The following is a 22,876-nucleotide window of genomic DNA, read 5'->3' as shown; positions in this document are numbered from 1 at the left end:
TTTTCCAATCTGCATCTCTAGCTCAGCTCTTTCCTCTTCATACCTTTTGCAGTCTAACAGAATGTGTTTCACTGTCTCTTGTGTACTGCAGAGTGTGCAGAGTCCAGTGGGGTGTTTTCCTATTCTGTTTAATGCTAGATTTAAGCCAGCATGACCTATTCTAAGATGCGTAATGATCATCTCTTCCTTTGGGTTTCTGCCCTGCCTTACACTCATGCCTACTTGTTTTTGTATGGTATATAGGTGTCGTCCGATGTCAGCTGTGTCCCAGAATTCCTGCCATATTTTATGCGTGTGTCCCTTTATAATGGTTTTGATCTCTGCTCTACTTAATGGTACTTGTATATCAACTGTTTCATGTTTTATAGATCTTTTTGCCAGTACATCCACAATTTCATTCCCTTCTATCCCTACATGTGCAGGAACCCAGAAGAAGGAAACACTGAGAACCTTAGCATGAAGTATGAGAAGCAGATAAAGTGGTAGACAATGTCTTGTCTGCATGCTGTTTTCCCAGACTGTATGCTTGATAGTGCTGATAGACTGTCAGAAGCTATAGCGACATCTTGGCTCTGAAGATTTTTCCCCCAACCACTGCAGTGCCAATAGGACTCCTAATAACTCTACTGTGTAGACTGATAAATAATCAGTCGCCCCTTTTTTTTGACTGCTACTTCATACCGAGGGATGAAAAAAGCTGCACCAGTGCGGCCAGTCTCAGGCTGTTTTGACCCATCTGTATATATGAGTAATTTATCCTGATATTGGTCCATACAGTTTTGAATTATTATCCCTTGTGGTGCTATTTTCGAATTCTCTTTTAGATGTGTCGTTCATGAACGATTCGTTTATTTTGAACGAATCTTTACTATGACTCGGGAACGAGTTATCTCAGAGAGTGATTCATTTCCGCAGACAGAGAGAGAGAAATTGTATTCTTCTGAAATGAACGAAATCACTTGAAAACAGATTCGTTAATTTTGCTGAACGAGAATCAAAGGCCCGAGTCAGTAAAATGATCCGAACTTCCCTTCACTACTCACCACACACCGCTCCACTCTAGTGATGTATCGTTCATGAACGATTCGTTCATTTTGAACGAATCTTTACGGTGGCCGAGAAGTGCAAATCAAAACACAAATCTGAAAACAAAATAACAAATCCAAAAACAAAACAACAGATTATAAACACAATGACAAATCCGAAAACACAGTAACAAATCCGTTAAGTTTTGAAATACATCTGTATCCGATTCCTTCAATATGTTTCACAACAATAAGGTTGCGAAGGTCTTGGGAGAGCTCTTTGCTTTTACCCATCATGAGATGTTTCTTGTGTGACACCTTGATAATGTAAAGCCTTTTTTATAGACCATCTATTTACTAACCCAGCTGATATTAATATGTATGTATGTACACACACATTTATGTATTTCAGATGGACTTCAAGAATGCCTTTGACAAAAGAACATCATATTGATAGACATAAACACAGTTTGAGCTATTGGAAAGCTCTGCACAAAGGGGCCTCTAAAAACCATTATTAATTTATTTACATTTTATGTATCACCAAAACAGGATATGGTAGTCAAATGTACGCTAGGTTTCTCTAGATTAACACCCCAGAAAATGTAGTCACTCACATTGTCCTACAGTGGGCAGCCCACACCAGTCTGCTGGGGATTTGCCCATCTGCATGACATTGGCCCCACAGTGTGTGTGGTGTGATGTGACCAGCCCACTCTGGTCCCACATGGGATTTGTGTGGGCATGCCGAAGTGTAGGCTTCCCACAGAAAACCCTCATTTGGCCATCATGGGACTTGTATGCGTTAGCTGTGGCCCACACTGCCCACAACTTGCCTGTGATGTTTGCTATGACAGAAACAAGCTCATTTAAAATGTTTCACTAGCACTTAAACACTTACTCCTGACTTGCAGGAATTTGTGTATGAACATTTTTGTCCAATTTGGTTCAAACTAAATATTGACGGTGCAAATACATTTACATGGGATGTGATGTGATGTGTAGAAATATATGACGGATACAACAACAAAAAAAGCAAGATTGTTAAAAAGAATAATATTTATTCTGTTGCAAATGAGGCAGTATAAAGACTTCCGGGTTCGGCGCGTTCCCTTTCCTGTCTCCGCCCACTGCACTGTTGTCTTGACAACAGTATCAACTCGTTGCTAAAGACAAGTTAGCGCTAATAATAATGAGAGCCACTGAGCCGCTAGGTCTAGACTTCAGTTGGTTGTTTCTCTGGAGGTACTGCACCGGTACAAATTAGACAGGTGAGTTTATTTGACGGCGACAGCCTCTGTGTTTGTAAACCGTCTTCCAAAAACAACAACAACAACAACAACAACTGGTGTCTCAAAATCAAACCCACAGGGCATTCTAGAGCAGTTAGCTCAATCGGTTTGGGTTTGTAAAGAAAAAAATGTTCCTCAACTCGATTATAATAACTGTAGTATAATAAGAAGTGAACATACTGTCAAATAAATATAATGTTAAATACTATAACTAATAGTTGAACAAAGCAGGTTTATGTTAAAGGCTCTGAAAGAAATGTTTGCTTGACTTCTGTTCTCATTACTAACAGCACTGGTGACCCAAGATTTATCTTTACCATCCATTTTCTGTACCACTTACCCTACACAGGGTCGAGAAAAGCACAAGGCAGGAGACCTCCTGGACAGGGTGCCAACCCATCATAGAGCACACACACACACACACACACACACTACAGACAATATAGAGATGCCAGTCAGCCTACAACACATGTCTTTGGACTGGGGAAGGAAACCCCTGAAGCACAGGGAGAACACGCAAGCTCCACGCACACAGAGCAGAGGCGGTATTCGAACACCAAATTCAATTCAATTTTTATTTGTATTTGTTTTTACAATGGACATTGTCTCAAAGCAGCTTTACAGACATAACCCCAGAACTGTGAGGAAAATGTGCTAACCACTAATCCAGTGTGCCCCGTGATATCAGGAATATACTAGACTAAATTAGACCACTGTACCAGGCCATTTTATCCTCCAAAACTAAGTGCGAATGGTGTATATCTGAATGCTTGATTGATAGGTGTGAAGGATGTGAGGTTATTGGTGATGTTATATGAACCTTCTGTGTATTAGAGCATCTCTTCCACTTAATGCCAACCTGATCCAAATGCACAAGGTTCTTGTTAGCTGCTACATAATTTATTATTCTATGCTAAGACGTAGAGCCTGTTACAGTAGCGTTGTCTGCTCATGTTTTATTCGTTCCTTTATTGCAGGAGTTATGAATGCACACAACGAGGTGAGGGTGTACGTCCGCACCAGACCCACAGCACAGTTTGCCCAAGAGCTCATTGAATGCTTGCCTGATAAACAGGTACGCAAGCACAAGTGAGGGAGTAGCATTTATCATTGAATATTTTCCGCTCATTACGCTGCCTTCCACGACCATACCAGAACGTACTGAAGCTGTTTATGCAAAATGAATTCCGTTTAAAGAATTTCCATTTACAAATGTATTATCTCTGTTAGACTGTGAATGTGCGTCAGAGAAAGATTTCCAGGAAAGGGGTGCTGAATAATCAGATGAGCTCTTGGTCTTTTCGGCTCAACGGGGTGCTGCACAACATATCACAGGAAGACGTCTATCAACAGGTCGCACACAGTGTGGTGCTTGGAGCTCTCGAGGGATACAATGGTCAGTAAGAGGGAGTTATTAAGTAAGAGTAAGATTAGTGTAGTAGTGACAGGAATCTCAGCAATACATACATACATACGCTCACTTTCCACTTTATTAGGAACACGTGTACACCTTTATGCAGTTATCCAATCAGCCAATCATGTGGCAGAAGCTCAACGCATAAAATCATACACATACAGGTCAAGCGCTTCGGTTAATGTTCGAGTGATTAGATAACTGTATGGATGTGCAGGTGTACCTAATAAAGTGGACAGTCAGTGTACATATGCATATACAATTCAGAGTCTGATATAAAAATGTTACTTTGCAGTTTAAAACAACGTCCCTCATTTTACGTTCCTCTATTGGATTAGGCACGGTTATGTGCTTTGGACAGACTGGGGCTGGAAAGACCTTCACAATGACCGGTGCCACTGAGAGTTACAAACAACGAGGCATCATCCCTCGTGCCATACAGGAGGTATGCAGGTACCATACCATATGAACTACACCAGGAGTTCTCAGTTTTAGTCCTGGAAATGTAACACGCTACACAACTACACAAGGGAGTGACACAAAAATGTTAGACGATTGCAAGATTTTATTTTCTGTGTCCGGATGAACTTTTCCTCTCTTCAGGTGTTCCATGAGATCGATAATCGTGTAGATCACACCTTCTCTGTGCACCTCTCCTTTCTGGAGATTTACAACGAGACTTTGGTGGACCTGCTAGGCTCAGTAAAAGGGGGACAGACGAAGCACTGCGGAACCATGGCTGTGGTGGAAGAGCCAGAGGGCGGGGTTTCAGTAAAGGGCCTGTCCTTACATCCTGTTCACAGAGAAGAGGAGGCACTAAACTTGCTATTTGAGGTGAGCAATGACGTCTTTGTCTCACTCCTTCACTAAAACCACACAGTCACAATTTACCTTAAAGCAGCGGTGTCCAGATCATGCCACCTAGTCAGATCCAGAGGCATCTTCTTTCTCTGTTAGCAGCTGGGTCTGACAGCTAGCAGCTGGGTCTGATTCCTGTATACACGATTGTTGTAAGTATGCCTGAGTTACCGTTCCTAAATACCTACAGCTAAGCATCTGTTAGCACCCACAATTCCTTGAAGCTTGAGCACGCACATAGATCTCCTCTCAGTGGAGTTTCTGAATAAAGTATTCACGTACAACAAATTTCCAATTAAAACAGGCATATTCCAGGGGTGGGAATCAGAATATTGTCTTAATCTGAACCAGCCAATCGGATTGTGGCGTTAATATGACCCTAAGAGGGAGAATATTGCCAAACTCAGATTAATATCGGAATATTGATGTGCATGCAAACGTAGTCAGCGTTTAATTGTACAGTGTTGCTTTCCTAAATGAAAAAGAATGTGAGGTGAAAATTTTATAATTTGATTACAAACGTGTTTCATATTCATTGTTTTTATTTATCCTCTATCAGCCTGATTTTAGATTAGACACATAAAAATCCATCTTTGTCTTTTATTTGTTTTTTTTGCTTTTTATTTCAACCCCCTCAAACACAACATTAGGCTATATACCAAATGGCTTCCTGTTCACTATATATGCTTACTACATGCGGTTTGATATATCGGCACTACAGTGTCTATGTAGTACAAGATAATGTCCCAAAACGTTCACCCAAATCACTGCAGAAATGGTTATAGGCACAAAATGAATGCTTTGAAATGATCATCACAGTCTCTGTGTTTAAACTCAGTTTAAAGTGCGTGAGGAGGACAGTGCACATTCACGTTTACATAAAGAAGATGAAATGTGCCACATGAGTGAACTTGGCGAATAATGTGCCAAGTAGTGACATTTGTTCTTGCTGTAGTTTCTTGAACAGATAGGTATACGTTTATATACACCCTGTCATCACTGTTTTCACAGGGAGAGATGAATAAAATAATAGGAGAACATGCCCTCAACAAGCACTCATCCCGGTCACATTGTATCTTTACTGTCCACGTTGAGGTGAGAAGGATATGCAGCCACTTTACACTTTCTCTACACTGTACAAAAAGTGAGCTTTGTAATGTTACACAAACAAGTGAACTGTACAAGTCCTTTGAATCTGTATGACATGGATCAGTACTGAACTCTGTGTGTCTGTATGGTTGTGGCCCAGTCTCGCTCTCGCACACTCTCGAATGCAACGTACATCACGTCCAAACTCAACCTGGTGGATCTCGCAGGTTCCGAGAGGTTGAGCAAAACTGGGGTGAGTTCATGTATCACTTTGCACTGTTCTGAATGATCGTTTTAAATAAAGTTAAATAAATTAAGCTTAAATCCATGACTAACGGTTTTGCGCCTTTTCTCAGCTCTGATTGACCACTCGGTGTCTCTTTTCTTCTAGTCTGAGGGTCAGGTGCAGAGAGAAGCCCTGTACATTAACAAATCTCTGTCCTTCCTGGAGCAGGCCATCTTGGCCTTGGCTGACCGGCGCCGAGAGCATGTCCCCTTCAGGCAAAGCAAGCTGACACATGCTCTTAAAGATTCTCTCGGTCAGTTTGGTCCCAACAGCAAAAATACGACATACACTTTGTGGCCAAAAGTTTGTGGACACCGGACTATCACACCCATATGTGCTTGTTGAACATCCCATTACAGATTCACCCTTTACTGTTAAGCGACACTCTTCTGGGAAGTCTTTCCACTAGATTTTGGACTGTGGCTCTGTGGATTCGTGCTTATTCAGCCACAGGAGCATTAGTAAGGTCAGGCACTGAGGTTGGTGAGGGGCAAGGGGTGGCTAGGGTGCAGTAAGCATTCTAGTTCATCCCAAAAGTGTTCAGTGGAGTTGAGGTCTGTGCAGTCTCCTCGAGTTCTTCCACTCCAACCATGGCAAACAATGTCTTCGTGGATATTGTCATGCTGGAACAAGTTTGAGCTCCTTAGTTCCAGTGAAGGGAATCTGTAACGCTACAGCATACAAAGACATCCTATACAATTGTGTGCTTCCAACTATGTGGTAACAATTTGGAGAAGAACCACATATGGGTATGATGGTCAGGTGTCCACAAACCCTTGGTCCCATATAGTGCAGCACACCATGTGCAGCACCAGGTTTTGGAACCTGTACATTATACTATAGAGCCCATGCTTAACTTGTGTTTGTGCAGGTGGAAATTGTAACACAGTGCTGGTGGCCAACATTTACGGCGAGGCGGCACAGATTGATGAGACGGTGAGCAGGTTTCTCTTAGCTAAGGCCAGGTGATGGAACAGAACAGCGACAGAGCTATCGTGTTCCCTCAAGCTTATTTCAGCTTTGTTCTCTGTGTGTTTTGCAGCTCTCAACTCTCCGCTTTGCAGCCAGGATGAAGTGTGTATGCACCGAGCCATCTGTCAACACGCACATCGATCCTGCTGTAAGATTCAAAATTTACACAGTGTGTTAAAAGGGACTGTAATGCGTAATTCCATATTACTTCAGGAACACCCGAGTAAGAGAAACTCAGTAGCAGTGGCTCTAAAGCGATCTCTAGAGCAGTGTGAAAAGATAATCTAGCAGTAAACACAATTTCCTTTTATAAGTCATAATATACATATTTAGGATAGTCTGAGAACAGGTTAACGCTGATAACGCTCGAATTGTTTTTATTCAGCTCCAGGTCCAAACACTGCAAAAGGAAATCCAACTTCTGAAGCAGGAGCTTTCCTTTCACAACACACTGGTTAGTATTCAGTTAGTATACTTGTCAATGTTAGTGCAGAATTGCACATGAAATACATGCACTATATGGGCAAAAGTAGGTGCACATCCGACCAATACACCCATGTTGGGTCTTCCCCAAACTGTTGCCACAAAGTACACATTTGTATACAATGTCTTTACTGTCTATGCTGTAGCATTACAATTTCCCTTCACTGGAACTAAGAGGCCCAAACCAGTTCTGGCATGACAATGCCCTGTGCATAAAGCGAGCTCCATGAAGATATGGTGTACCAAGTTTGGAGAGGAAGATCTTGAGTGTCCAGCACAGAGCCCTGACCTCAACCCCACTGGACACCTTTGGTATGTACTGGAGCACCGACTGCACACCAGACCTCCCCACCCAACATCAGTGCCTGACCTCACTAATGCTCTTGTGCTGAAAAAATCCCCGCAGCCACGCTCCAACGGAGGTTATTATAACAGCAAAGGAAGGTTAAATCTGGAACAGGAGGTTCAACAAGCACATATGGGTGTGATGGTCAGATGTCCACAAACTTTTAGGCATATAGTGTACATCACTTGCTAAACGTAATACATGACTCTGGGCTTTTCTTACAGCATTAATGTTTACGATTTGGACGTTTATAAAATATAAAGAGTTATTTAACATATTAAGAAGAAATAAAGCATTCCTGCACTAACAAAACGAGATATTCAGAGACTAAAATCAGTGTCGCATTGAAAATACACATAAGGTGTGACCTTAGTCTTATTTTTTTTATTTGGGTGACGATCAAATGGCAGGTAGAAGTGATAATAACTAGGGCCGTGACTAGTGATTATTTTGTTGATTAAGCTGGAATATTTTAAACAATAAACTAAATGCCATTAAAAAAATAGTTATTTCCAGCATTTCAGTCCACTGGTACTAGTACAGAACTCTGACGCAGGCTTAATTATATATCAGCTTACTATCTACAGTACAACATTACTGACATGAGTTATATACAGTACGAGTATGAGAAACAGACCAATGATCTCAGTTGCTTGGAGAGAGACCCACCTGCATGTTCATCCCTGATTTGTTCAAATTCAAAATAACGTCTGGTTGTTTTTTGGTTTTTTTTGTCACATTAACTGATAACACTTGGTTGTTAAATTCATTTTCTTTGTCATGTTTGTATGAGCTAAATTATCATCAGAATGTGGAATCCAAAGCTTTGGGGTTAAATCTTTAGTTTTCCGTGCCTGGACTCAAGGAATCAACTCTCCGGGATGGATGTGAGCAGAAAGCAAGATGGCAACTTAATACCTTGACATACAACGTAAATTAAAACTATACTGTGTGGATTAAGAAAATCAAACAGTATAGTTAAAGCTAGTTCAAACAAATAGCTTCGCTAATTGTGGCATGAAGCAATGTGACATAACGTATCATGCTTATAAACATAGACCTAACTGATAATGAAATTCATCTTCAATTATTTTCGTTGTTGAATTGGACAGATTTTGTCGATTAGTTGTTTCATCCCCTAATAATGACGCTAAGGTCTTGATATGTGCTGCACTTTTCAAACAAAGGCCAATCAGGCTGCTGTGACATACGAGGACCTGTCAGAGGCGCAGCTAGCGGTGGTAAAGAGTGAGGTTCAGAGTTACCTGGCCGGTACACTGGACGAGATCACGGTGAGTACAATGGAAGTTGTTTGAAGGAACAGTTTGGCTTACCTGTTACAAAATATACACAATCAACCAAGACATGTTTATTATAGTAATGAAGCTACAAGGCTAACATGCAAACTGCCAGCCTAAATCATTACACACTTTCCTCAAACCACCTTGTGCTAGTCAGTAATCTCAAATGGGTTTGTTTCAAACAAACAAACAAAAAAAACAGTAGCACCCATCTAATCTATCAAACCAGAAACTAAGCAGAAACATCAGACATGTCTTGGCTAAGTGACTACATTTGGGTTTAGGAGGAAATAATGTAACAAGGAATGCAAAACAAACAATATGAACAGCACTGTCTTTTTTGTGACGGTGATTTTTAAAAACTGTTTTAGATTGTGAGCATTCGACAAATCCAGGCAGTGTTCGCCCAGTTTAAAAACGCTTTCCAGTAAGTAAGCAACCTTTCTACCATCTGTCAGCATCATAACATCAAATAAGTGAATATACTGATGAACAGTGATGGCACGATTGAAATTATTTTTAAATGTGGTTCTTGAACTGAACCGTCAGTGAGAAAACTGTGTGTGTGTGTGTGTGTGCTTGACAAACAGGGAGCAGGAAAAGCAGCTTAAAGCGCAGAAGAGCATTGTGGTTAAGAATACTCCGAGCACGTTGTCCATGTCTGATGCTAAAGTAAGCTTTAAGGTCCTTTATACCACAGCACTGTCGGAAGTAGCTCCGGCTGAGAGGCACCTCACAGGGTTATCATGTGCATGATCTAGTATGTTATCGTGACATGGGAAAGTCTTCTTGGTAATACTAAAGCTGCAATGTTCTGTCCAATTAACTTCAAGAGAGAGATAAAAGATGCAGGCGAGGTAATGACTGTTTATAGCTGCTGTAGTGTAAGTGTTAACAAGAACTGACTTTTTCCCCCCAGAAAATATAAACTGATTAAAAAGTATAGTATAATGTGTGGTTTAATTAATTGAAAAAAGGCATTGTTGGCAAATTGATAAGGTATAAGAATATGGTATAAGAAGAAAAATAATTTTTTGGGATGGTAAGAGAATGATTATTTTCCTTTAAGAGCACACATAAGCTATACATATCTTCTCTTTTATTAAAAAATTAAATCCGTTTCTATTTCATTATTCCTGGCATCACTAGTCACCATGCCATGTCTTTCATGGCTGTTACTTGGAGAGGGAAATCTCCAAGTATCTATGTGAGGGAGGCTAGGGTTTGAATTGTCCTGTATTAGGATTACACTGCCATCCAGTAATATTGGCACCCTTGGTAAATATGAGCAAAGAAGGCTGTGAAAAAATTGTCTTTATTGTTTAAGCTTTTGTTAAAAAAAAAAATCACAAAAATACTCTGCTCTCATGGAGATCAAACAATTGCAAACAAAACACAGGTTTATAAGGGGGGGGGGGGGGGCGACTTGGTGTGCAAGTTCTGTGGTGTGGATATTGGTGTGCAAGTTCTATTGGCACCCCTATGAATTCATATGAGAAAAATATATTTGAAGTACAACCCCAATTCCAAAATATTTGGAATTAGTTGCAAAATGTTCCTCCAGCTGTTTCTGTTTAGTAACAGTTACTTTTCCAGCCTGTTGTCACCCCCGTACCAACTTTTTTGAGACGTGTTGCGGACATCAAATTCAAAATGGCCTTATTTTTTTTTCTTTAAAACGGTAAATTTCCTCAGTTTAAATATTTTATGTTTTCTATGCTCTATTGTGAATAACATGTGGGTTTATGAGATTTGCAAATCATTGCATTCTGTTTTTATTTATATTTTATACAGCATCCCAACTTTTTTAGAATTGTGGTTGCATATTTTCATTGATATTTGACATTTTTTAGTACACCTGGGTGACTAGGAACAGGAAATTGTTCAAACATGACTTCCTGTTTCACAGGGGTATAAATATGAGGTAACACAGGCCAAATTCCTTTAGTCATTCATAACAATGGGTAAGACCGAGGAATATAGCTGTGATGTGCGGAAAAAGGTTGTTGAGCTTCACAAAATGGGAAGTGGATATAAGAAAATAGTACAAGCTTTGAAAATGCCCATTTCCACCATCAGGACAATAATTACGAAGATCCAGTCAACTGGAAATGTTATGAATCAACCTGGAATTGGACGTGTGTCTGTATCGTCTCAACATGCTGTGAAGAGGACGGTTCGAGTGGCCAAAACATCTCCAAGGATCACAGCTGGAGAATTGCAGAAGTTAGTTGTGTCTTGGGGTCAGAAAGTCTCCAAAACTACAATCCGAAGTCACCGACATCACCACAAGTTGTTTGGAAGGGTTTCAAGAAAAAAGCCTCTACTCTCATCCAGAAACAAACTCGAGCGTCTTCAGTTTGCAGACACTACTGGAACTTCACATGGGATCGGGTTCTGTGGTCAGATGAAACCAGAATAGAGCTTTTTGGTAATAAACACAGAGGTGGTTTTGGTGCACACAGAGAGGTAGCCATATGGAAAAGTCCCTCATGTCCACGGTTAAATATGGTGGAGGATCTTTAATGTTTTGGGGCTGTTTTTCTGCCAGAGGACCTGGACATTTTGTTAGGATACATGGCATCATGGACTCTTTTAAATATCAACAGATATTAAATGAAAACTTGACTGCCTCTGCCAGAAAGCTTCAAATGGGCCGTGGTTGGATCTTCCAGCAGGACAGTGATCCAAAACATCATCAAAACCAACACAAAAATGGTTTACTGACCACAAAATCAAGGTCCTGCCATGACCATCCCAGTCCCCTGACCTGAACCCCATAGAAAACCTGTGGGGTGAACTGAAGAGGAGAGTCCACCAGCGTGGACCTCGAAATGTGAAGGATCTGGAGAGATTCTGTATGGAGAAACGGTCTCAGATCCCTTTCCATGTATTCTCCTCATCAGGCGTTATAGGAGTAGACTCAGAGCTGTTATCTTGGCAAAGGGAGCTAGCACAATGTATTGACTAAAAGGGTGCCAATAATTGTTGCACACCTATATTTAACAAAGATTTTTTTTTGATAAACCTGTGTTGTGTTGGCAATTGTTTGATCCCCATGAGAGCAGACTTCTTTGCTCGTATTTACCAAGGATGCCAATATTAGTGGATGGCACTGTATTAACTGTACTGTCATGTCACTTTGTCTGGTGGGAAAAGAGTTGATCAAGAGTTGTTTTTGAATGTTTTCACTCTCATGGCTCATGTGCAGGAGCCAGTAGAAGAGATGGAGGGTGCAAACAGGCTCAGTGTGCCTGCATCGTCACAGAGACAGTCTGTGTCACCCAGCAGTAGCAAAGGCAAGAAGGTCAAAGAGAGTAGCAGGTGATTAGTTTCTCCTCCACTACACACTTTCATTTCTAAAAATATCGTTCTCTTCTTTTTAGTTAGTTTCCAAACACCACGAACTACGGAAATTCTATAATATCATGGTGTCTTGACTTACTGCTGTTTATCCATGGACAGAAAAAATGGTCAGGGCAACGCAGGCCCAGGCGATCATCTCACCATGACGCAGAGTGAGACGGAGATCCTCGTTCCTCCTAGTGCGGCTGAGACCAAGAAGAGTCCCAAAGATGATGCTAAGAAGAGATGCGAGTATGAACTCTTTGTGTTCGTTCATTCCCTCACTGTTAGTAGCCACTAGATCCAGGTCAAGGTTGCGGTGAAATCGGAGCCGATCCCAAAAATCTGGTTGTGAGGCTACTGTTAAATAAATGAATTCTTCCTATGTCCTTTTGCCAGCACTCCTCCATCCAAGATGGAAGCATTTGAGGTCTACAAGTCAGAGAGGGGCCATGAGATCAACCGCATCCTGAAGGAAAACAAGTCTGTACTGAAAGAACGTCTGGCGCAACTCCACAACCTCACAGGGGTCATTAACTCCATTAAACGGGACATTGACCACATGCGCTCTGAACTCCAGCTGTATAGAGAAGAGAGGCAGAGTCAGGGTTAGTATCATGTATTTAACAGTCATGTAGTAGGCCAATTCACTAGCAGCAGATCCTTTAAATCCTGTAAGTTGCGAGGTGGGACCGCCATGGATCGGATTTATTTGTCCGGCACGTCCCACAGATGAGATCGGATTGAGATCTGGGGAATTTCAAGTGAACACCTGTCATGTTCCTCAGATCATTCCTGAGCACTATTTACAGTGTGTCAGAGAGCGTTATTCTGCTGAAAAAGGCCGTTGACATTAGGGAATACCATTGTCATGAAGGGGTGTACTTGGTCTGCAAGAATGTTTTGGTAGGGGTTACATGTAAAAGCCAGGACGCAAGGTTTCCCAGCATCACACCGCTTCTGCCGGCTTGCCTTCTTCCCATAGTGCACCTGCTGCGTCTTGGTGGTTTTAATGTTCTGGCTGATTGGTTTATATTCTTTTTAATTCACATAACTCAATTCATATGAGAAGTTATGACTGTTAAAGTTGGGGATACTTGCTTACGTCATAAGAAATCTAACCACATCACTCACTCATCGTTTGTTCTTTCGTTATATGGATTTCTGGTCCGTGACGTCAGTTTACAGTGCAGGACGACCAAACGTCAAATCCATCTGATGGCTCAGTTGGAGATTAATTGGAGATGAACTCCTCTGCATGTCAATTACACCTGATCCTACAATTTTCCTGATTCTGCAGATTAATCAGGCTTAAAACTGAATCGAGTTATATAGTGTACACCTGGCTTAAGGTGCTTTCTTCTCATCACCTTGTCTTGTCTTCAGGCCAGTTGGTGAGTGCAGACGGGGAGCCCGTGCTGGACGAGGCCGAGGTAACACTGCTTATAAAACTCCGACGGGCCAAGGATCAGTACAGGCAGAACTATGAGGAACTGCTCAGCACCAAAGCCGAGGTGCAATACTGCAGACATCTTGTGGACCAGTGCCGCATGCGCCTGTTCTCTGGTAACCTTCTTGTCTTGCAACAGTGGCCGTACAGATAAACGTGGTGAACGGACATTGATCAAATCACTCAGGAGTAAAATATTTCAAACTGTCATGTGTATGCTTCGATTTCATACAGCATCTGATACTCCGTCATACGCTGACACTGTCTTTTGGTATTTGTGGCAGAGTTCGAGAGCTGGTACAACGAGTCCTTCCTGCTACCAGATGAGGTTCTAGACATCTTCAAAGACGGGGGACCTATCAGAGCAGGTTTGGTGCCTGTGGACAAAGCTTTGGCTTTGGTTAGTAACACTGCAAGAATAGAATGTATTTTTAATAAGTGTTTTTTTATTCAAGCTGGGCAAATGAATATTTTTTATTAATGTCAGGCATTTTATTACATGTTGCCTAATTGCTATCCATCAGCACTCAAAACTGACACTTCTCGAAAGTATTTCAGACACATTCTCCATGAAATAGTTAAATAGCTGCTATAAAGTAAATGTGGCTTACACGTGTACGCATCCTGAGAGCACTTTAGCTGAAACTCCCAGCGTGATGTGGTGTTGTACAGGAGGGAGATGAACAGGAGCACGCGGAGTTGCTTGCAGACAGTCCCAGTGCCACATCCTTTTATAATGCATATAACAGGACAGTACAGAGGGTGAGACTGACACACACACACACACACACACAGAGGTACAGAAAACAAGGGAACTGTACTGGAAATGTATCAATAATTAGGATTACTGAAAGACCTACACCATATACTGTGGCTGTTACCAAACAAACTGAAATGCGTGTGTTTTTTCTTTGCAGCGAGCACCTCATTGTACTGTTTACAGGAAGAGCAGCATGGGACCTGACACAGACAAGCTCAAATCGCTTGCAACCGTCACCCGAAGGGGGCGCTAACATGACCACTACACCATATCTTGCCCAAATAACTGTTGCTTACTTCCTTGTCTTGGCAGCGATCGAATTGTTTGGAAAGGAAGTGTGTAACTGTAAAAGACATTAATATATAAACTCACATTTGAGACGGTGCTGAACTCGGAAAGAGAACTGGAGGTTATAACAGAACGTTATAAAGGTTCTAAACGTTGGACTCAATAAAATCCGTGCACAATTATGAGAACTGTTGATCACGTGTATTAGTTATACTGTAATGCCTTGTACAAGGGAAGGGTTTAAAGCGCACCTGTTTATGGTTTTTCAGATATTATCTTTTATGTAGTGTGTGTATATAGAGCTGTTTGTGAATGTAAAAAATCTGCAAAGTTTCAAACACCAAAGTGCACGACAAACAGAGTTATTGACTCCCGAAAGAAGGAACCGATGCTGAAACGATTCGTTTGTGATTCCAGACTTTACTTCCTGTACTGACCTACGTAGGTTTGTAACAAAAAGCCCCGCCTCCGGTCTTCATCGGCTGCTCGCCGACAGCGACAAGTAGACCAATCACAAGAGTGGGACGTCTGACCAATCAGAGCAGAGTATGCTCTCTGAAAGGAGGAGTTTAGAATGAATCATTGAACGAGTCATTTGTGACACTAGGGGGGAAAAAAGTTAATGCTGCAGTTTAAATTATGAGCACGTTAAAGTGTTTTTTTGACCTCAGATGCGTTTAAATCTATTGTATGAGAGCTTTAAAACACAATTAGGCACGTTTCAAAACCATAATAGGTGCGCTTTAAAGTTTTAGTCCATGTGCTTTACATTCGTCCTCTTTTGTGACTGCACTGTTTTATTCCTATGATCAAAATTATATACATGAAGTAACTACTCGTAAGTGGCCGCTTCAGCATGTGTTTAGTGCTACATGCTTGTTAGTGCAGTTTTAAGCTTATTTTCATATTGTGGGAATCCATCTGCGCACCTTTTTTTGATAGCGGTCTTAAAAAAAAAAAAAAAAAAAAAAAAATTGAAAAACTAACCCTCCACAACACAGCACCGTTGATTTATTTATATATTGTGTTAAAGACAGATTAGTTATGATGAATTTTCCATAACAGAAGCTCTGACCGTAGTGCTGGAAACGAATCGAATTTGAGTTGATAACTGCATCACACTACCCTGTTGTGGATTATTGTCCTGTACCAGCACACCTGTCGTGTTTTATTCCTTATTTTAACGTCTAAAATATGAAAGTGGATGTGTAAAATAAAGGTGATTTTTATTCGTCTTGGACACAAACTATGTAAAAGCAGGATATATGCAAAAGTACGTTTATTTGTTTGTGATTTAAACACCGCGATGGCTATTTTCAGGCAAAGAAACAGCTAAATGTAGCAAAATGTGAAGAATTTACAAAAGTTTTTTTTTTTAAAGTTCATTTTCGCTAAAAATCAATTAATTAATTAATTAAATGTGGCTGCACTTCATTAAAAATCTTTTCGTATGAATCAACCGAAGAAAAAAAAAAAAAAAAAAAAGGGTTGAAAGCATCGCAATCTATTAAAATATGCCTCAGAGATGTTGGACGTTGGTATAAGGGGTATAAAGGAGGATCTTCACCCGTTAACAGATACTCCAGTGAGTCCGGAGTGAACTATTTGGCAACGGGTGTAGATGATACGGTCCCGGCGATTATCCAAGTAGAAATCAACGTTCTACCAACAACAGGGTTGATTGTGTGGAGGTTATTTGTAATACATTGACGTTTATAATGGGTTTGAGGTCTGAAGGCATTTTCTGAGCTCTAAAGATGAGGCCTCAGCAGCATCATCTGCTCACTCATTCAAAAACTAATATTGAAACCTAATGATAAGTCATGTCTTTGGCAACACATTTTAAACGGACTGCAGTCTTTGGACGCACAGAATTTTAACGTGATCCAGTGCCAAAAAAAAAAAAAAAAAAAAAAAAAAAGCAGCGCTGGCTTCTGCAGTAAAAACACAAAAGTATGTAAAGAGCCACTTTGACACGTCGGCTTGTTAAATGAAAAGTAAACTTTATTATTCCTGAACCACAAAATAGACTTCTTTGGTTGTACAAATTCACTAGTTACAGTCCTGAATGAGCTCTAACCCCCACATTCAGCCCCTCCATCACCTATGTAGCAAAAAAAAAAAAAAAAGAGGCCCCCATCCCAAAGAAATCAAGAACAAGAAAGATCAAAAACAACTGCTGCAAAAAATGTAGTGAATCCCATTCATTAATTGTGTGAAAACATGATTTCTGTCTTTACAAAAATACAATGATCAATCAGCCATTTCCCAAAGTGTCATGATCCAAAACTGGATTTCAGTTAGCAAGAGCGAGATGAAAAACTACAGTTAGTAAAGATAAAGACATTGTTGGACATGATAGTGACCACAGTGTTGATGGCAGCTGGTTTGAGAATGATAAAATGATGTGTTCATCAGAGAGGGATGAAAATAGATGTTTTTTTTTTCCTCGCGCAGGATTGAAAAACAACAACGACAACAACAACAAAAACGACGCATTAAGCCAATATACATGCAGTCTGGATCCCACGGTCACTGCACACGCTGGCTCAGTTCCACCTTAGAGTTTTGCTTCTCACAGCATTTTGTACATTATTCACACAAGGTTAAGTAATTGGCTTTAGACCGAAATCTAACTGGAAAAGAAAACTGGAGTAGACGTTCCAGAGACTAAGTATATGAACATGAGTCACATGGAAAAAAAAAAGAAAAAAAACAAAACAAAACAGGGGAACATAAAATTTTATCCCCCAACCCCAGTGTTACATAAATAGAAAGTATGGTACCATATTTTGATAAGATGGACACCCGGACCTTCTCTTCAGACTCCTCCTTTAAAGTTCATGGTCTGAGAGTTTGTTGAAGTGAATATTTATTACAAATGATGTCTTTTTTTTTTTTTTAAATTAGTTAGTTATGGGAATGTTCCAGAAAACAGCATGCAACATGGTCCGGGAAGCAGAAAAATGCAAAGGGGACGATATTCTGGTTTTCTCATGGACGTAACCCATTGCACATGGCCAGAAAGTTGATTGATTTGTTTTTTTTTTTGTTTTTTTTTTTTAATGATTCTGTTGTCCTCCGTCATCTTTCATCATCTAGTCCTGGTCCGGGAAGACTAGAGAGCCGTTTAGTTCGGTTTAAGCTGCGCTCGAATGAACCCAGGCAGACTATAACGAGTATTTTTAGCTTTATGGTGAGATGAAACCCTCAGAACACAAGACCAACAACAAGAACATACATTCATTTGCAACACTGATCCAAATCCAACATATTGGATAAAATGACGATGACTGAATTTTTTTTTTTTTTTATACTTGATATGGTTATAAAGTTGATAGAGCTTTACAGCACCGATAAATCAATAAATCCAATATCAGTAAATATGAACTTATTGGTGGAATATTCCCAATCATAATGCATCTTTTTAAAAAAAAAAAAAAAAAAAAAAAAAAAGTGAATAAAAGCCTCAACGGCAGCTACGGAAATAAATTACGTGTAAAATTACACTTTCCCCCGCTATAGGGCGGGTGAAAGTTGCAGAATGATCGCTTGCTCTTTAAATGGCCGATCTTCTGGGATATGTCAACATTAATACCAACATTTACCTTTAAAAAAAAAAAAAAAAAACAGGAACTCCCCCCCCCCCCCCCCCCATTATCATCAGGTGTTTAAAACGAAAGTATTAAAAAGCACCCAAATCAATATCATCTAAAAATAATTTAGCTTGTTAAAAGCACACTGTAGGAAAAGAGACAATAATAAAAGCAGGTGTGGAGCTTGCATGGTATGATGGCCCTCCTGAACCGTCCACTACAGAGGAAGAGGCCTTCCACATCTGTGCTAAGTGTTAGCTGGAAAGGCAAGACTGGTGTGCAAGAGACAAGAAGCTGTAGTGTTTCTTTAAAAACAAAAACTATCGCTGTGAAGGCTCGACAATGACGCGAGAGTGGTTGAACGTCTTTCACACGTTTCTGTGAATGTACATTTTAGTTTTGTCTATAGTTTTGTAGCATCGCTAGCTAATGTGCACTATCTTTAAAAACTGTATTGTGTGTGTGTGAGTGTGTGAAATTATGTGGGAACGGCTGTCTCTAGACTGCGACGGCCCTGTCGGAGTTTACGCTTGTTGCTGTACAGAGCCATCTCCTCCAGCGCAGATGTGGCGGCCACGGGAGCTACAGGCACCTCAGCTTCTACGCAGGAAACTAGACACACACACACACACACACAGAGAAACAAACACTTTAGCACAAGATCACAAAGAGCTCTGACTTCGGGGGAGTTTGTGGTTTGCCGGTTCAGCCCCATCCACCTGTTCCCAAGCAAGGCTTCCCAAAGCTGCACCCGAGCCCAGTGAGAAGGGTAAGATAACCAACAATATATACTATAAAATACCTCTTAGGAGCGAAAGCAAAGCTGAACACTATACTCCTCGGGTTATCAACGAGGAAGAGGCAACAAAAACCGAACACCAAACAGGTCTGGTGTTGAAGTAAGCAACGACCTTTCGGTAGCGTTCCCAACACCGGTCCTGGAGAATCCCCGTGTCCTGCACGTTGTAGTGTTTAATCATTAGTGCTTCGTTAAGTGCGGTGGGGGCGTCGGAGGCGGAAAATCACTTAGTGTGTGTAAATAGTGTGTGTAGTGTGTGCTCACACTGAAAAGTCCATCATGAAGAAGTGCACTTCAGGTACCCGGATGACGCACTTATTCAACCGAAGGAACAAAGCGTGGTGTGTCGGGCATGTCGGTATGTTGTTACGTAGCGGAAGGGGGCGGGGCTACCAGGCGGGTCACACCGGCACAAATTTGCTCAGAATAAAAAAATTCTTTAAAAAAACATCAAATAAAAGTGACCGTGAAAACTTTAGTAAATGTATTTCTTCATTTTACTGTTATGTTACCTTTGATACAGTGAAATTATGTGTTCCATTTTGAGATGATACTCCTCGTCTGAAATCCGTACACTACGCGGTAGAGTGCATAGTACGTCTTTTGGGACGTAGCTTACCGTATGAATGTGTGTGGTGTGTGTGTGTGGTGTGTGTGTGGGGGGGGGGGGTTGTACTCCAGGACTAGAGTTGGAAACTTGTGCAGTAGGGTATCAGATCTGAGCTTTTGTGGCAGGAATGTGATAATAATCCCATAACCAGCGTTGTGCAGACACCAACGATCACGAAGCCCCAAATCCACAAGCATGAGGGAAAAAAAACAAAAAAAACCACTTCAAACGGTGCAGATATTCAAATTACTCATGCACATATAACACGGAATGAAAAATGCAAGTCGTGTGCAAAAGCTGGTCATGGAAGCAGTTACATATTTGTAAGAATAGTAAGCTACTCTTCGTCGCGGGTGCGCTGTCCGTAAACGTCACTCTCCACCCCACAGGAACCCCCCGTGATCCCGTCTCCTTTAATCCAAACGCAAGTCTTTTGGCGGGTTTCCCCGTCAGGCAAGTTTGATCATCACGCCATCATTTATTTTTAGAATACTACCATTTTTATAGATTGTGGCATATGCACATATAAAAGTATGAAGATTAAAATGGGAGCTCGCACTCATTACTTTCTGGTTTATTCTACAGGGTGTCCCAAAAGTCTCGGGGACTGTGTTTGCTACCATCACGTCGGTGGTCAGTGGATATACCGGCGCACGTCCGCTTCTCGGTCGGTCCGCAACACTTCCTGTTTCCTGTTCAAGTCCATCGCAACCTTGCGACAGCTAACCGATCCGGCCGTGAGAGTGACTTCAATACGTTCTACTTTTGTCAAAGGCGTTCTTAAAGGCTCTCTGGGGGGGAAAAAAAAAAAAAAAAAAAAAAAAATCACTAAATATTGGCACCCTTGGTAAATATGAGCTAAAGGAGGATGTGAAAAATTGTCTTTATTGTTTAACCTTTTGATCTTTTGTTCAAAAAAATCGACAAAAATACTCCGCTCTCGTGGATATCAAACAATTGCAAATATTAGCGGAGGGCACTGTATATATAATATGAACTAAGTATGAAAAATTTTGGAAGACGTTTAGCTAAAAAGTGTTCATTTCCCCACTATGTATGGAGACTTTTGAGACACCCCGTACCGAGCTTCCGCACGACTCAGACGATGCAAACTCCAGCACCAAAATTCTAAAAACTTCCAAAACATCCATCATTACGTGACGGCTGGAAGTGTGGATTCGGACAAAAAAAAAAAAAAAAAAACATTTTTCTTCTTCTTCTGTGAAACATGCCCGATCCAGAGCATGGAAAGAACGTTTATTTATTTATTTCTAAGTGATGATGCGAACGGACGGTCTCAGGTTTAAAACACCACCGCGTTTTTCAGTGATTATTTTATACGTTCTACGTATCTACGTTATGCGTCGTCATCGTTACTGTCCCCAGCACTTTTCAAATCAAAAGCTACAACTGTGATATTTAATCAAAGCGGTCTTTTTGAACGGGGAGAAAATTTACTTTCAGGGCCAAAAACGTAAAGAATCTCGTATCCATCACTGTGACGGGCTTAATCATTACAAGAAGATTTTACTCATAAAAATCTTATTTTATGAGTAACTAAATAAAGAGATCTTATTAAATAAAGATACTCATAAATTAAAGAACCTAATTTGATTTTCAGGTCATTCGTAGTTGGAGTAAATCACCAGTTAAGCAGACTTTCAGCAGCAAAAAGTTCTTGGAAATATGCATTCAATTAGGACCCAGACATGCACTCTCTCTCTCTCTCTCTCTCACACACACACACATACACAAAACTCCTACCAAATTCAGATGATCACTTATCCTAGGAAACTGCCTGTGTCAAGGGGATAACAAGTGTCAGCAATGTATACTCCATAGTGTGTACTCAAACTCTTACACCCATAGCAACACATCTACTTCTTAATCATACACACAGGGCTTACCTGGGCTAGAGGGGGTGTCACTGTTGAATCGAACATCTGCAGCATCTGGAGACTGCAAGAGAAGAATAAGTGTAAGAGAGAAAAGACTGGAGAGCTTCTGAACCTGAAGAGAATACCAGCACCACTGTAGGAGACAAAGCCATCAACAGGGAGCGCAGGCATTGAACAGAAAACTGTGGTTTATAAACCAGCTGAAGTAGCCAGGCACAATGGCACTTCCTCACACAGGTAAGGGAACCTGCTGGTTTAGACCCACACAAATGCCCCCTATTCTGGTATTAGCAGTTATTCGTTACAGGGCAGGGATTTACTACGTCACTGATAAAAGCACTGAAAAAGAAGAAGCAACATAAAAAAAAAAGCCATACTTGTTTGCTAAGTAATAGAACTCGCACACCAAACACCCAAAACAAAGACCAGCATGCTACACAGTCCTTCACCCCCCAAAACAGATGTACCGTGAGTGAACCGAGTTGTACCTGACCTACACAACGCTCTAGTCCATGTCCTAGTTTCAACAATTCGTGACCTTGGCATTATAACGTTCCAGGTGTAGACAGAAAGCCAGCTAAATCCTCAGAGTGCATGAAATAAAATCGTTATTTGCACACATTTTCCTGTGATCAGGGTGAAGGCATTGCTTGACAATAAAACTCCACGGATAAAAGAAGTCATAAACAGCACTGAACACACACCGAGGTCATCGCACACTCAAAAAGCCACCAAACGTCAGATCGCACCGAAACTTTGATAGTTCTTAGATTCGTAGTATTTCAAGTTACTGTATTACGAAGACAGACTTTCTTTAGAGAGACGGTGATCTTCAGAAATCTCTTTCTGGAAGGTAGTGCTCAGATCTGTAAGTATTTCTATGAATGACGCCTTGAAGGACTTAAAAGCAAACTGTAGGACACAACTAGATCATCAGAAATAAAGGCCAGTTCTCAAGAAATTTTAGAGATACATATTTGGTGGTCTTTGGTGTGGAATAACAGTAAAGGATATTAGGGGGGGGGAAACAACCAACACATGACCCCAACCCACATGACCAAAGT

General features: G+C 40.9%; 2 protein-coding genes across 35 annotated transcripts in view; one reads left to right on the top strand and one right to left on the bottom strand.

Annotated features, from left to right (window-relative positions):
• The first annotated feature begins 2,135 nt into the window (after nt 1–2,135).
• On the top strand, nt 2,136–17,756 carry kif9 (kinesin family member 9). 5 transcript variants are annotated; one of them, XM_053681875.1, is made up of 22 exons: nt 2,137–2,296; nt 2,667–2,862; nt 3,295–3,392; nt 3,548–3,713; nt 4,070–4,176; nt 4,335–4,565; nt 5,601–5,684; nt 5,839–5,931; nt 6,070–6,217; nt 6,836–6,900; nt 7,007–7,084; nt 7,322–7,390; nt 8,953–9,057; nt 9,438–9,493; nt 9,657–9,738; nt 12,278–12,390; nt 12,532–12,663; nt 12,811–13,019; nt 13,798–13,977; nt 14,146–14,261; nt 14,534–14,623; nt 14,779–17,756. In XM_053681875.1, exons 2-22 carry the CDS (start codon nt 2,766–2,768, stop codon nt 14,872–14,874), a joined length of 2,415 nt encoding a protein of 804 aa, XP_053537850.1. In that variant the 5' UTR covers nt 2,137–2,296; nt 2,667–2,765; the 3' UTR covers nt 14,875–17,756. The 5 variants fall into 5 exon arrangements, with proteins under 5 accessions (XP_053537849.1, XP_047012341.1, XP_053537850.1 ...); XM_053681874.1 differs by having other exon boundaries at nt 2,136–2,296; nt 14,534–17,756; XM_053681876.1 differs by lacking the exon at nt 14,534–14,623.
• A 799-nt stretch (nt 17,757–18,555) lies between these two features.
• The window catches only part of scrib (scribble planar cell polarity protein), an 82,149-nt gene continuing 77,828 nt past the window's right edge, over nt 18,556–22,876 (bottom strand). For 28 of the 30 annotated variants that reach the window (XM_047156379.2, XM_047156366.2, XM_047156369.2 and 25 more), the window contains 2 exons: nt 21,822–21,873; nt 18,556–19,117 (listed from right to left, as the gene is read on the bottom strand). In XM_047156379.2, coding sequence (XP_047012335.1) covers nt 18,984–19,117; nt 21,822–21,873 — 186 coding nt within the window. In that variant the 3' untranslated portion in view covers nt 18,556–18,983. Of the gene's footprint in view, nt 19,118–21,678; nt 21,713–21,821; nt 21,874–22,876 lie in introns of all 30 variants that reach the window. The other 2 variants (XM_047156377.2, XM_047156380.2) reach the window with 1 other exon arrangement.

Source organism: Ictalurus punctatus, chromosome 7 (assembly GCF_001660625.3).
Source record: "Ictalurus punctatus breed USDA103 chromosome 7, Coco_2.0, whole genome shotgun sequence".
Taxonomy (NCBI): Eukaryota; Metazoa; Chordata; class Actinopteri; order Siluriformes; family Ictaluridae; genus Ictalurus; species Ictalurus punctatus.
Note: the sequence above shows the minus strand (reverse complement) of the source record. Positions and strands in the feature narration are given on the sequence as shown.

Bases quoted from the DNA above. Each gene is read 5' to 3' on its own strand.
- kif9 (XM_053681874.1), top strand. From the start codon at position 2,766: ATGCCAGTCAGCCTACAACACATGTCTTTGGACTGGGGAAGGAAACCC. The intron at 3,393-3,547 runs GTACGCAAGCAC...TATCTCTGTTAG, and splicing joins AATGCTTGCCTGATAAACAG to ACTGTGAATGTGCGTCAGAG. The intron at 5,685-5,838 runs GTGAGAAGGATA...GTTGTGGCCCAG, and splicing joins TCTTTACTGTCCACGTTGAG to TCTCGCTCTCGCACACTCTC.